This window comes from Desmodus rotundus, chromosome 4 (genome assembly GCF_022682495.2).
Source record: "Desmodus rotundus isolate HL8 chromosome 4, HLdesRot8A.1, whole genome shotgun sequence".
NCBI classification, from domain to species: domain Eukaryota; kingdom Metazoa; phylum Chordata; class Mammalia; order Chiroptera; family Phyllostomidae; genus Desmodus; species Desmodus rotundus.
Genome location: NC_071390.1, coordinates 145,679,561 through 145,693,937, shown reverse-complemented (window position 1 = coordinate 145,693,937; position 14,377 = coordinate 145,679,561). Strand labels below are relative to the sequence as shown.

The 14,377-nt window shown below is 42.0% G+C and overlaps 1 protein-coding gene across 1 annotated transcript in view; it reads right to left on the bottom strand.

Moving 5' to 3' along the window:
• Positions 1-9,855: 9,855 nt before the first annotated feature.
• Positions 9,856-14,377, bottom strand: part of GAD2 (glutamate decarboxylase 2) — a 77,966-nt gene continuing 73,444 nt past the window's right edge. The window contains exon 16 of the mRNA XM_024575957.3: positions 9,856-12,876. Coding sequence (XP_024431725.2) covers positions 12,703-12,876 — 174 coding nt within the window. The 3' untranslated portion in view covers positions 9,856-12,702. The remainder of the gene's footprint in view (positions 12,877-14,377) is intronic.

The window sequence follows — 14,377 nt, the reverse complement described above, 5'->3', positions numbered from 1 at the left end:
GCAGCTGATAGGCTTGTTCACTGTTGTAAACTGGCACACTCATGGAGATGTAGATTCCTGACTGAGATTTTTCTTGGAAGACAAGAAAGAATTCTAAGTAAATGGCTCCTGAAAAATTTGTGAGGAATTCCTATTGAGCAAATAAAGGCTTGGAGCAGGGATCCTGGGTCCTCTTTTCCTTTTCTGGAAAGTTACTTCTCATTCCACTGTTAAGTGATCCAACCTTGGAGCTATATGTCTCCTGTTCTTTTTTCTTTTTTTGTGCCTGTTTGGAACTTGATGAAATATGATGTAGCAGTGGAGGCAGCTGGCAACTGTTGGCTACAGTTGGGAATATGCATTAATCAGGTAAGACAGCAATTAGAGAAAAAAAATCACATGAATATTATTTCAGAATCCATTAAAATTCAGAATGTGTCAAGTTTGCCTAAGTGAACAATAGAAACTATTTAGGGCAAAATAATATGTTTAAAGATTTTAAAAAATCGAAGACAGAGGTAGCAAACTTGAGAGAATGCTTGCTGAAACTGTGCCAAATACACTTTTGTGCAAAGAAACCTGGGCCACCTGGTGTCTGAGACGGTAACTGTGCAAGGCAAGGAAACTCAGGGTGACGCCTAAGGTATTTAAGCATTCCCAGGTTTTCCCAGATGACAGTGTGGCAGACGTAGGGCAAGGCCCTCTCTCAGGGGAGTTTTCTGTCTGATATTTCTACCAAAACGGACTTTACCCAAGTTATACCTCCAAGTGTTCGATTCTAAAATCAGAGTGTTATGTTTAGATTCATCCCAGATTTTAACATATTCTAAAATGCATTTTGTTCATGTATGAGTTGCCCGTAAGATGAAATATATTTTCATATAGATTTTGAGTGCAATCAAGCCCCATTTAATCTAGAATGATTGGGAAGTATGATATTCAGTTAACTGGGTTTCTATAAAGGCACAGTAAGTATTGACTCATTTTATTAAAGGTAATAAAGTGAATTTGCTACCAACGCTTTATTTTGTTTGATATCTGGGTTAAAGATGGCTCCATCTTTTTTTGATAATTCATAAACATTTAGGAAACCAATTGTGCTACAGGTCATTTTTACTAACAATAATTTACAGCAGCACATAAAATTCCTGGCCCTTTGAGTTTCTGCATGATTCTATTCTGTATAAATAGGTTCTTTGACATTGCTTGGTTAATCTTATTCATTTCAATTACTCATAAAATATTTATTAAGCACATACTACATGTAGGCACAAAGGCAGGTGTGGGTACACAAACACGAACAGAGCAGAATCACTGGCCTCAAGGAGATTGCAGCCACCCATGGCTAGGCAAGGAACAGAGTTAGCAAAGAGAGGAGGCCATTTAGCCTCCTTCCTCCCATGAAACCAAAGCTCTAATTCACAAAGTTGGGCAAGTACAGTCAAGGCAAAATGGTTTCATGCTAGGCTTACTTCTCTGGATTTCTGCCTTCGCTAAGCTGACCTGAGTATTTTTCATGTGCTGCCAGATATTGATGTTTGTGTGATGTTTTAAGTATATTATCCAATAATTTTAGCTGTGTCCAGTTAGAAAGTAGGTATGAGAATTTAGGCTGCCATGTTACTTTCAGGTTTTATTATATCTTTATTTTCTTACCTCTAGTTTTCTCCATTCTTTCTTGGAACTCTTGGCTTGAACCTGTAATTCTCTTGAATTTTCACTTGCCCTTTCCTTCTCTTTGTCTATTGTTTACTATTCTTAGAGATCTCAAATTTATTGTATCTATTGATTTATTTTTCAGCAAACATAATTATTTCCATATTGGTTAGTTTTTATTTTATAAATGCAATATAATCTTGGCTCTTTCTGGCCAAGGGCTGACAATAGGTTGTTGAATTTTGTTAAAGGCCAGGTTGTCAGCTTTAGTAAGTTACTAAGTAAGGTACGTGTGGGGCAGTGAGTGTTCAGGTCACCCATGCAGCTGTTTTGATGACACGCCCTCCATTAAGTGCTCTGATAGCTGACCCTTCTTGCATCCTCTGCCCACATACCTGTCAAAGTGGAGTTTAGACTTTTCTAGATCTTGCCTGGACGACTGGCTCCCTACTCTGCTATCGTTTCTCCCAAGCCAGTTTGGGGCTGCTGCTTTCTCTGTACTGTTTCAGTCTCTCTCTTTTTAGAAATATTTAAATTCTGGCCCATTAATGATATCCTTCTCTTGTTCAGACTATGGTGAATTAATTCCTCATTTTTTCTCTTCTTTCAATGGAATTTGGCTAAGATAAAGCAGGAAACACATGTGTTCATTCTGCTCTCTGTACCATAACTTGAATAAAAAAGATCTTTCCTATTTTTAAAAAGGATTTACATTATTTTCCCCTCGTCTTCTTCAGATCTTCCCTTTAATTGATAAAGGGTGTGTTTGTGGTGGTTGAATGTATAGGGCCTAGGGTGTCCAACCTTTTGGTATCTCTGGGCCACACTGGAAGAAGAGTTGTCTGGGACACACATTAAATACACAAACACTAATGAAAACTGATGAGCAAAAAAATGGTTTTAAGGTTTACAATTTTGTGTTGGGAATCATTCATAGCCAACCTGGGCCGCATGAGGCCCATGGGCCACAGATTGGACACACCTGGATAGGCCACAGGCTGAAGAATTGTGAGAGAAGAACAAGCAGACTAGAGAGGAAAAGTCATTCCATGGAGATCGAAGGCTCTGAGGACAGTAGCCCATGGCATGTCCGCATCTGCCATCAATTGCTCGTCTGAGATTCTGCCATCTCTCCCAGTCTGTTGTTATAACTTCCCAGTGGTACAGCTACTCTCCAATCATTGCTTCACATTTTAAATAGTTCTCCTTTTAAATTCAAATCTGCCAACCTACTCTCCTTTCTTTTAGGCAAAGACACTACTCCTAGACATGCTCCTCAATGCCCTACAGGGCCTGGCCTCTGCTTCTGTCTCCAGCCTTGCCCTGGCACAGTCTCCTCCTTGCTCTCTAACCCTTTAGGAGGTCTGTCAGCCAGGGGCTGGTTCCTCTTCTTGGTACTAGAGAGAAAGCAGTGAACCACCCATGCAACACTATTGCACTATAGTAGATAGAGACCAACACAAACCAAACTGAGGCATGGTCACATGGAACAGACTGACAGATCTCAGAGGGGTGGGGGCTGGGTAGGGAGGACTGGAAGAGATTAGCCAAAGAACATATATGCATATATGTGGACACAGACAACAATGTGGTGAAGGCTGGGCTGGGGGCAGGGGCTGAATGGAGAGGGCAAAACGAGAGACATCTGTAATAGTTAACAATTAAAAAGAAAAAAGAAAAGTGTCTTTTGCTAATCATGCTCCTCTCCCTCACAGGGAGCTCACAGGTGCAGTTTCCTCTTCCTGGAACACCAGTCTTTCCCATTTCACTCGGGCTGCTCTTCATCCTTCAGATCTCAGCTCATAAATTAATTTCTCAGGGCTGTCTTCATCATAGGTTCTCATTACATCAGGTGCCATTCCTTTCTGAAGTTGCAATTTTACATTTATTTGGTTTATTGTCTTCTCTCAGATGTGTCTGCATGACAACAGGAACCTCGCCTGTTTTTCATTCCCATTATATCCCCAGGGCCAGACCTCATGGCACTGAGTAAATATTTGCGGGCAGGCGAATGATGGAGTGGATGAACAACATGGCTGCTGTGTGTGTGTACGTGCGCAAGAACATTAAGTAACCGACGGTACCTATCGGCGCTGCCAACCCTGTGGAGCTCTCAAGCCACACTTCTTCCCCTGACCTCTATCCCTGATATACAGGGGTGGGCCCTGGGAGCCATATCTGTGCTACATGTTTCCATCGTCTTGGACATGGACATTTTTTATTTTATCTTTTTTAATCCTCATCCAAGGACATTTTTTCATTGCTTTTAGAGAGAGGAAGGGAGAGAGAGAAACATCGATGCCAGAGAGAAGCATTGAACAGCTGCCTCCCACATGCTCTTGGACTAGGGATCATCTGTGCCTGGACTGGGGATTGAATCTGCAACCTAGGCATGTGCCCTGACCAGGAATCAAATGTGCAATCCTTCTGTTATGGGACAACACTCCAACCAACTGAGCCACTCCGGCCAGGGCTGGACATGGTCACTTTGATCAGGATGAACACTTGACCCAAAGCTCACCCAATCAGATTCTTCCTTAAGAATAAGAACTGAAGATAGACCCCGGGAATTTGGAACTGAGTCAGGTCACTGAGGGCAGGGCTCTAGCGGGGGCAGGCATGAGCTCTTGTGGCTACAGTCACTGGGTACCATGATCACTGCCCTTCCTAAGTCCTGCGTGTTCCTGAGGTTCCTTGGACTCCCTGAGGATTTCCAACATTGTACATTTTTTTCCTAAGCCAGTTCAAATTGGATTTTATTACATGTAACCAAACGCAGTACATGAAGGGTAACTGCCACTACAACATTACCAGTTAGAAATCAAGGTCAACACTGAGATGAGTGGCTTAGTAATAGAGAGGACACAATGGATTTGAAGAAGTGGAACTGATATGGGTAGAATTTGCCTACAACTGGTTATGATCCAATGTAGTTCTGCCTGAAGTGGGAATAGATGCTTTTTAATATACTCTGTGGGAGAGGAACTCAGGGGGTAGTGCATGTGCTTAAACATTTCATTGCTTCCAAATCTAATGGATTTAATCATGAAAACTATTTCACTAGTTATTTACTTCCTTGGAGCAGTAATTTGGCAAGGTTTTCTTTTCCTCTATTCAATGTGTCTGAACATTTCTTAAGCTTATGACCCTTAAGGACGACTGATCCCATGGCTACTTCTGACACCATACTTGTTCAAAAGTCATCTGTCTGTAGACAAATGTGGTTTCCACAGAACCCAGATTTTCCACAGGAGACTTCCCTTTGCGGGGTACTCTGTAGAGGACCAGGGTTCCAGCCTTCAAACCAGGTTGGAGTGGAGGTGCTGCAAGTCCCCTCACAGGACCAGCCTGGGGGCTCTGCTCTGGCGCCCGGAGCTTCACCTAGAAATCTTCCACCCCAGATAAATGCTTATTTGTCTCCCACCCTCCAGACCATTTGTCATAGATGCTTCCAGAACAATGACTATTTTCATTTTGATTTTGTTCATGTGTGTTAGCCAACAACGTGCACTTAGTTGTCTGTATGACCAGAGCACCGTGGTAAGCGGTGACCAGGGCTCTCCCTAATGTGTGTGGGGTTGTAAGCTTCAGTCCCTCTTAGACGCTGCTCCCAGGGAGGCCTCCTGTGCCTTCCTCATGCTCTGTATGAGCCCTGGATTCCTCTCTCCCTCTTGTGCTTTTGGAAAGTATCCTTCAGGATGCAGCCTTCTCTAACCTCCCAAGGAGGCCACCTCTGGTAATTCCAACAATGCCCTGTATTGATTTACTTCTTTGTCTCTCCTGCATCAACGGAAGCTTCTTGAAACCTGAGTCTCTGATCTTTCATCTTTGTCTGCCAGCAGCTAACACATCACAAAGATTCAACATTTATGCTGACTTACTCTCAACTTACTCTTTCTATAGCTTGGCCATGACTCCTGGAAGGCAGGCAGCTGGGAAGGAAAGTGGAGCTAGGGGTACAGGAAGTTTAAATTTTTAGATATCACACAGTTTGTAGATATATTCTTTAACATGGGAGTTATATGCATATATATTTTATGGACCCCATTTCTGAAGCAAACCATGTGTTATTTAACTTCAGTTGGGCATGGCTCAAGTCTTTGTATTTCTTTCATCTCCATTTTTCTCAGCAGAATACTCGATTGGGCACAGGGAGGCTGTGATAATCATGGTTCCTGTGTCAGGCAAAACCTCGCTGTTTATAGGTGGCAGGGACCCGAGTGTGTTCCTTTTGAGGGTTCTGGGAGAGGCAGGGAGAGCAGCTTCCTCTAGCCTGTACCAGAGATGAGTGAAGGCGATTCTTCCTAGGAGCCAGTGTCACGGTGTGGGAGGCAGGGCTTGCAGCTGATGCTGTTCCTTGCATGCTTAGGCCTTCCATGGCCCCCACTAGTCATCTCTGTAGCAAAGGCAACTGCAGCGGCATCTGTCAATCTGGGGGCCTCTGTCTCAGGTGGTGACTGCGCACAAGCTAATAGGTGATTATCTAGTCTGCCCCCTTGTGGGGTCCAGTCTTAATAGAATCTAATAAAGTCCTTGTAAATGAGTTTACTGGAACGAAACCTGCTCCCAGTGTGCTCAGGCCCCATGACTCTTTCTGCAAAAGTTCATGGTCTCAGCTGATGTTTTGTTTAAGGAAACAAACCGAAAACAAAACCCCTGTAGTTGATAAGAAAAGCTGCCCAGGGTAGCAATCACATTCTTAGTGAGGATGTTGCTCTGGTTGACTTCCCAGCAGCCATCCAGCAGGAGGTGACGCTAATGCCAGGAAGGCAGGGTGGTCACAGGACAGAGCTGGAAAAAAGGGAACAGTCACTGGCAGCTTCCACAGCCAAGGGCCTTGCAGGGTTTTCTCACTGAACCCTCACAACCCTCTGCAATAAGTACCACTAACCCAATTTTGCAGACGAGGAACAGACATTCAGAACGTATATAGAGAAGAGATAATACACTATCAAATAAGGAATGTTGTCATTAGTCCAGGAATTATTTAAAGGTTTCTGAAATTTTGCAATAGCTGCCTCAGATTGAAGGTGAGTATTCGGGAGAGGGATTAGGCCAGGCCTTCGCCTGTTCCTCCAGTCCTCGATTCCCATGTTGAATTTCATTGAATATTGCTATAACTGTTAGATTAATGGTGTCACTTGTTTGGGGTCCTTCATGCATTGAATGTATTCCTAGACTAAATCAACTCTTATAGTAAATTATTATAGCTCATTATGACAGGAACAGAATCACTCAATGTCAGAATTTAATTTCCCACCCAGGGCTGACTATACATAGTTAACTCTCAATAGATCTTTTACCTGAAATTCTATCCACCCTTTTAAAAAAGTGAAGTGAGCAGATGCTTTGTTTTTGCCACTTTAAAAACAAGGAAGCTGTTTCTTTACCTCTCGGCTGCTAAGTAAGAATTGGAACCACCTGCTCTTTCCTGAATGAACAGAAACCAGCCTGGGCTCAGCCAGCTGTGGAGACGCGCAATTGTTTCTCCTCCTGGAGTGTTTCGGTAGTACGCAGGGAGTGTATGCAGCCTGATGTGGCAATTTAAACAAACATTAATGCTGAAGAAAATTCCTATTCTTCATTCTCTTGATCTCCACAATAATAAAACAGACATATAAGGAAATAAAGAGGAGGCAAAAGATTTAGCAGCGAGATTTCCACTTCACTGCCTAAAATCTGAATTCAAAGAGACTCTTTGAGTCTCTCCTTTTCTCAAGTTTGTATAATTCAATTTTCTTGAATTTACGAAGTTACCATGTTTAAATAAATTGAAATTCCTCTTGAAAAGTCCTTTTCTTGCCAATTGTAACAAGCTTTTAATAACTTTTGCTCAGCCAGAAGCCTCAGCTCTGACACTTTAACAGAGGCCACAAACATTTTTTCCAGAAGTGGGGAAGCGTCGGTGCGGCGCCGTGGGGGAGCAGTCTGTCTGTGGTTACCTGGGCGCAGTGGGGGAGCAGTCTGTCTGTGGTTACCTGGGCGCAGTGGGGGAGCAGTCTGTCTGTGGGGCGCAGTGGGGGAGCAGTCTGTCTGTGGTTACCTGGGCGCACGCTGCGAGGCCTGGATGAATGGCAGCAGACGCCGGGAAGGGATGCCCTTCAATGTAGACCTTTTAGTGCTTCTTTGCTGCTTGCTTTCTGAGGCGTTGGAGACTCTTCCATAGCTTGGGGGAGACCGCATCACTCTTCCTTCTCATGGTGTGCCCCCAGTGGTTCAGTCTCACTGTATAATTGGAAGCTGTAAGCCTTAGGTAAGTGATTGTATTAGCAATTCCGATGATGCCAGAGCTGATGTCCCTGTGTCATTTCCCTCTAACTCTGGTGGCTGCCTGTCTGAGGCAAGGGCATGCCCTGGAGAAAGAGTCAGAACTAGTACTAGGGAATTCATCCCAATGAAAATAGCTCTTCCCCTTGCTCTTCCTCGTCACTCAGTTCTCCTGCCCAGCCCTTCTGGGTCTCTTCCCATTCGCTATTGAAGCTTAGGCTGAGGCTGTGACTGAGGCTGTCTCAGCCACCAGCCTGCTGTCCTCAGAGATAATTCATAAAACGGCTTTCTAAGATGCTGCTGTCACATGCTCTGTGTCCAGGACAATCTTCTCTAGAGGACTTCAGTAGGATGAAGGGCTTGCATCTGAAGCCTGGTTCTTACAAGCAGCAGCACAGAATAAAAATCAAATTAACACGTAGTGAACATTCACTGTATTATAAGCATTGGGTTTTTGTCTCATGTGAATCTTCACTATCACCCTTACGGTAAGTGTTATTTTTGTCCTCATTTAACAGATGAGTGAACTGAGAGGTTCAGAGAGGTTAAGTGATTTGCTGCGGGTCACAGAGCAAATAATGGCAGAGCTGGCACCTGAGGCCAGGCGGTCTGACTCCAGCAACTGTTCTAGTAGCTGCCTCATTGGAAGAATGGAAACATGATCACATGGACCCTACCTCTCCTGGCAGAAGCCTAGGTTTCCAGGCTACCCAAACCCAGTCCATCAGGATGTGTCCTCTCTCTATGACATTATAGCACTCATAAGCACTCATAACGTATACTGAACCTGATCTGTGTTTATCTGGCCATGGAAGTCCCTGGCAAGACATATCAGAACATACTCCACCAATTAAATTCCCAAGGCATTCTACCAGTTAACTTGTTTGCACCTCAATGGCCCATGTGCATACAGTGTTGTATTTTTTTAATTTTTAAAAATTTATTGATTTTTTAGAGAGAGAGGATGCTTGGGGGTGGGGGGCAGAGGAGAGAGAGAAACTGATTTGTTGATCCACTTATTTATGCATTCGTTGGCTGATTATTTTTTGTGCCCTGACTGGGGCCGATGCTCTAACCAACTGAGCTACCTGGCCAGGGCCAGTGTTGTATTGTGTGTCTGAATTGCATAAGTCCCAGCTGCCCTGGAAGGTGTGTGGGGCCTTTATGGTTTCCTGGCCACAGGCCATGGGCTGGGGGGTTTGCTCTAGAATTGCGAATCAGGGACATGCGAACACTAACTGAATATTTGACATTACTATTGCAATATTACTATTATAGTTTCAGTTGTGATAATGGTATTGAGGCCTTTTTTAGGAATCCTTTCCTTTACAGATTCATATAAAAATAACTTGGTGTTGCCCTGACTGGTATGGCTCAGTGGGCTGAGTGTCATCCTGTGAACTGAAAGGTCACGGGTTCCATTCCTGGTCAGGGCACATGCCTGGGCTGTGGGCCAGGTGCCTGGTTGGGGGTGTGTGAGAGGCAACTGATCAGTGTTTCCCTCCCTCTCTTTCTCCTTCCCTTCCTCTCTTTCTAAAAATAAATAAAATCTTGAAAAATAATCTGCTGTTGGAAAGGATATAAAATGGGGGAATGGATGAAATAACATTCAGGCTCTGAATCAGCAAATGTTAAAGCTGGATGAAGCCTTCAGGGGAATTTATTATATTGTTTTCTCCACTTGTATATATTCACAAAATTTCCCATAATAAAACTTTTTTTTTAATGATTGGATCTGATTGAAGAAGAAACCAGAGTGGTAAGCAACATCCTTCAGAAGCTACAGTAGGGGTGACTGCAGAAGGAAGAGCTCTTTTTCCCAACAAAGACCCTCAGACATGCTGAGCTCTGTGGCAAGTGAAGGGCCTTTTATTCAGGCAATTCATTAAAAATCAGCTCCACAATGTGGCAAGGTCAGAAATAACTATACAAAGCCTGAAACATGTCCACGTTTACACATTTATTTGGGTTTTGAGAGACAACACAGATAAAATACATTGATCATACACAAGTTTATATTTGGTAAGAACAGGTTGCCACATGTTTATATTTTTCGTTTTTTCTGTCTTTAGTAATGGAATAATGTTGGGGAGGTGGCGATGTCTTTCGGAAACACCGACTGGGAACAGTAGTTTGGCACACGGAACTAATAAATGCGCAGTGTTTGCACTTAGCGTTGGAGAACGGGAGAGCACGTGCACGCTCATCTCCACGGTTAGGGTCCTCGGTTCCTCGCCCTGCACTGTATTTACACCTGCGCTTCCTTTGCCACTATGCTGAGGATTAGTACCTACTCCAAACCCAGGTAGGGACAATACCTGCAATTTTGGCAGTCTGTGACCTTCCATCACTGGTTTCTTCTGTTCTCAGAGACGAAGTAGCGATCACTTTGCATTTTGTGAAATCACACAATTCTCAAAGGAGATTAGTCAGTGGGGAGCTTAGCCAAGGGCATGTTCTGTATTAGAGCTGGTGCAGAGGGCACACAATTTAGCAGAGAGAGGGAGAGAGAGATTATAGCAACAGATGCGAATGTGGTTCTCAGAATATCAGTACAGCTACCACACGGAAAAGGACATCGATAATATATTGTACAAGCTTTTACGGCAACACATGTTGATTTGCAACACTGTACAGTTCAGATCTAAAGCACACAACCATGATCTGAGGTGACAAGACAATACTATCAATACAATAAAGGCAACACAGTCACATACACAACTGATTTCCCTTGCTTTCCTCACAGCCTTGTGACTGTACATGGAGTCAATACCATTTACATGTCTCAGATTAAGACATACCACACCTTTTTTCAAGTATTTAAAAATAATAAACACAATATTGCTGTATAAATGAAAATGGTCATGTCAATTCTGATTAAAGCTACAACCAAACTTTTCTAAAATTTGTAAAGGATGGTCCCACATAAAAGCCTTTGGCATTGGGAATTTTGGTTAATGTTCAAAATAATCTCCCTTCCTCAGTCCCTCCCTCCTGAGTGGATTACAGACCTACTTTAAAGAATGTTTATTTAACTACTGGGACCTATTAGGGTTTATTTACCACCTTCCCTGGCCTATGGTTGGCAGGGATTTCACTGCATATGGTTGAGCAAGGCTCCCAGCAAACTTGGTGAAGGACCTGGAAGGAGCAAGGGGTTGGGAAAACAATCTGTTGGTAAAAATGATCTCTGGTCCATAGAGAAAGGGGAAATGTTTCTATATTTGTGTCTGCAGTCCCTTCTACTAGTACTCAGCATCTGAGAATCAGCAGGCCCATAAGTATCTGTGGGAGCTCTTGTTAGCTCATGTCTCTCCATCAGGTTTGCAGGGGCAGAGGATGCTTTAAAAATATTATTTTGAACTCTAAGGATCTTATTATCTCTGCATGTTCTGGTCACTTTGGACCTTAATGGAAAATAGAGAAAAGAAGGTCTTGAGATGCTGTCTCAAAATCCTGGGTGAGGAGTGCTTTTCATGAGAAAAAATAACCAGCCATGGAGCAGAAATTAATTGTTTGGGATCCCAGTGATGGGAAGCCTAGCAGGGGAGCTGGCACGAATGGGAGGAAATGGGACTAAGCAATTACCCAGGTGGTAAATGACTCCTTCCTGGACAGTGGCAATATGATACCATTATTCTCATGCAGAGATCTCCTCTCCCAAGGCTGACTTTAATTTTTTTTGGCTCACCACATTCTGGAGTGTGCTTCATTCCTCTTTGCTTGGGCTGATTAGGTTTTATTTTTCTCTAATTAATCCAAATGACCTAATAAAAGAATACTCTTTGGGAAGATGCCTTAAGAACCAGCATCAAACTTCCGTTCAAAACAGGCTGCACTGGAAAGTAGAATAGAGACGATTACCCTAACTTATTCTAAGGTGAAGCTTGGCTTGTCATGCTTACTGAGCGGGTCTGCAAAGGGTCAACTGGTGGAAAACATTTTCAAATGGGAAGAGTATCTTACTGTTGGTCTGATCAATTGTATTAAGGAGCTTGAGCTATTCTTTTGTGTTTGTTCTCTAATACTGACTTTAGAGATGTCATAAGCCATAACATGAATAGAAAGAAGGCATCATACCTTTTGACGAATTTTGTGGGCCTATGTTTCAAAATAACTTTGCTAAGTGTTTTATTGTGCCTCCATTAAAAGAAAAAGGAAAAAAAAAAAAAAACCAAACGAACAAACCTGGCTTAGTTTTTATATCTGCCCCTGCAGTTTGTATAACCCATATAAAATAAAAATCTATATGTTACAAAATAGGATTTCTTTTTAATATATATATTTTCCTTTTGTAAAATTATATGTATTTAAATACATTTGAAATGTTGCTATAGGTAAATTAGAAATTTTTTTCTAATACTATGAAAAAGGCAAGAGTTTTTATTGTCAACATACATTTTATATTTACTTTGTCCTTGTCACTGCACCCCAAAGAACCTGATGATTCAGGGGCAATTTGGCTCTATTCAATCCTACTACTCTGAAGTGAAAATAAAATTTGATTTGCACACTATATTAAAAGTAAGGGAAGTATTTATAACAATTTTAAGCTTTTCCTTACTAATTAAACACAGCCTTTGTCACTAATTACTAGAGAGGTATTCTAAACTTCAGAAAGGATTTTTAAAAGGAGCAATGTTTTTTTGTTTTTTGTTTTTGATTTTTAAACTGCACTCTACTTTGACACCACAATATAGAAATAGATTTACTTTGGAACAAACTACAAATACATTCACACAGGTTGTGACAACTTAATTGTCTACCTAGAGAACTGAAACAGCTTAGTGAGCTAGTTTATTATAAATCTTGTCCAAGACGTTCTATTTCTTCAATCAGGAAGTCAATGTCTTGGTGAGTTGCTGCGGGATTAGAAATGACCATGCGGAAGAAATTGACCTTGTCTCCCAAGGGCTGGTAGCTGACCATCGTGGTCCCATACTCCATCATTCTGGCTTTAATCACTGGAGCCACCTGTGGGAGAGACCAGAACAACATGGTGACTGTTTCTTTTGGGGACTCTCCCCTTGCTCAAAGAACCCTCTATGAAGTAGCATTTTTAGCTTTTAACTAAACAATTAGAATCATATTTGTTTTTCCTTAAAAACATAGCTTCCGAGTTTTCTTGGGATTAGAGGACTGGAGTAGTCCAACACATCCAAGATGTTAAAGGTGGTAAGAGGAATTATAAATGGTAGGGTATCAAGTGCCTGACACTTTTTTCTTGACTTTCTGGTTGGTGTTTTGGGAGAATGAGAAGAATCTGGTGTTGGTCCAAGGCTAATAGTGTAGCAATAAAACATTTGGGGCAGGGTAGGTTTTCCCCCTCAGTAAATGTGGAAACATTGGAGATAAAACCTTGTTCAGAGAATGGTTACCAAGAGGTAAGCCTCAGTACCAAGTGATATATGAAAATAGCAGACTTTTGAGACCTTAAAGCAATTTTTTCCCTTGATACCCGAAAACTTTCTAGTTCCTTTTTATTCTCCTTTCATATTATCTCAGTTCATAAGGTATTTTTAAATATGTTCCTTAATAATGATGAAGAATCAGCTGAGGCAAAAAGCTGAACCCATGAGGACTTAACATTCCAGAAATGGATCACAGACGAGCTTTTACCACATGTGCCAGGCTGATGACCACAGCGCCTGCAGTGTATGAACTTAAAGTCAAACTCTTTTGCTCAGCACAAAGGCCTTTGTCACCCAGCTCTGAGGACTCATCTTCCAGTGCTCACCAAAATAAACCTTCCACTCTGACAAGAGCTATCTATTTAATACTCCTTGAATGAACCACATATATTTTTATCCCTTCACACTTGTTCTCTTTGCTTAGAATCATTTTTCTTTTAGGTTCATGTTTAACATGCACTCCAAGACTCTACCACAGTCCTTCAGGTGCTACGAATTTCTTCCTGATTCCTCCAGTCCACTAGCATCTTCTCTCTTTTAAGTCACAAATACATGATTGTTACCCACAGTTTATGGCTATATTCTAATTGCTGATTGTTCCCTTATTTATGAGAAAATAGTCTTTGTCTCTGTACTTGAACCTCAAGCTCCTGGAGGGCAGGCATAGTGTCTGTCAATTCTTTTGTTTCCTGGTGTTTCTGGGGGCCTATTGAAGGATCCTTGAGTCCTTATTGATATACAGGCATAAGTTCAAATTATGTCTTATTGTATTATGATCTGCCCAGTGATATTTTATCATTGGAGTCTGTAAATATAACATTTGATCTTTTAAGTTCATTGATGCAGTCATGTAACCAGGAATGGTAGATGTTAGGAACACTTTGGATTCATTTTGGAGGCACAGAGTCAACAACTCTGTTCAAAATGGGGACGATGCCTTGGATCACAGTTGAATCCATTTGAAATGAAGGATAGCGAGATTCAAACGGAATGCTGTCATGAACATAGCACTTTTCAATACTGACACGTAAATAATCATTGGTTTACAATGAGGTTTGCATCTT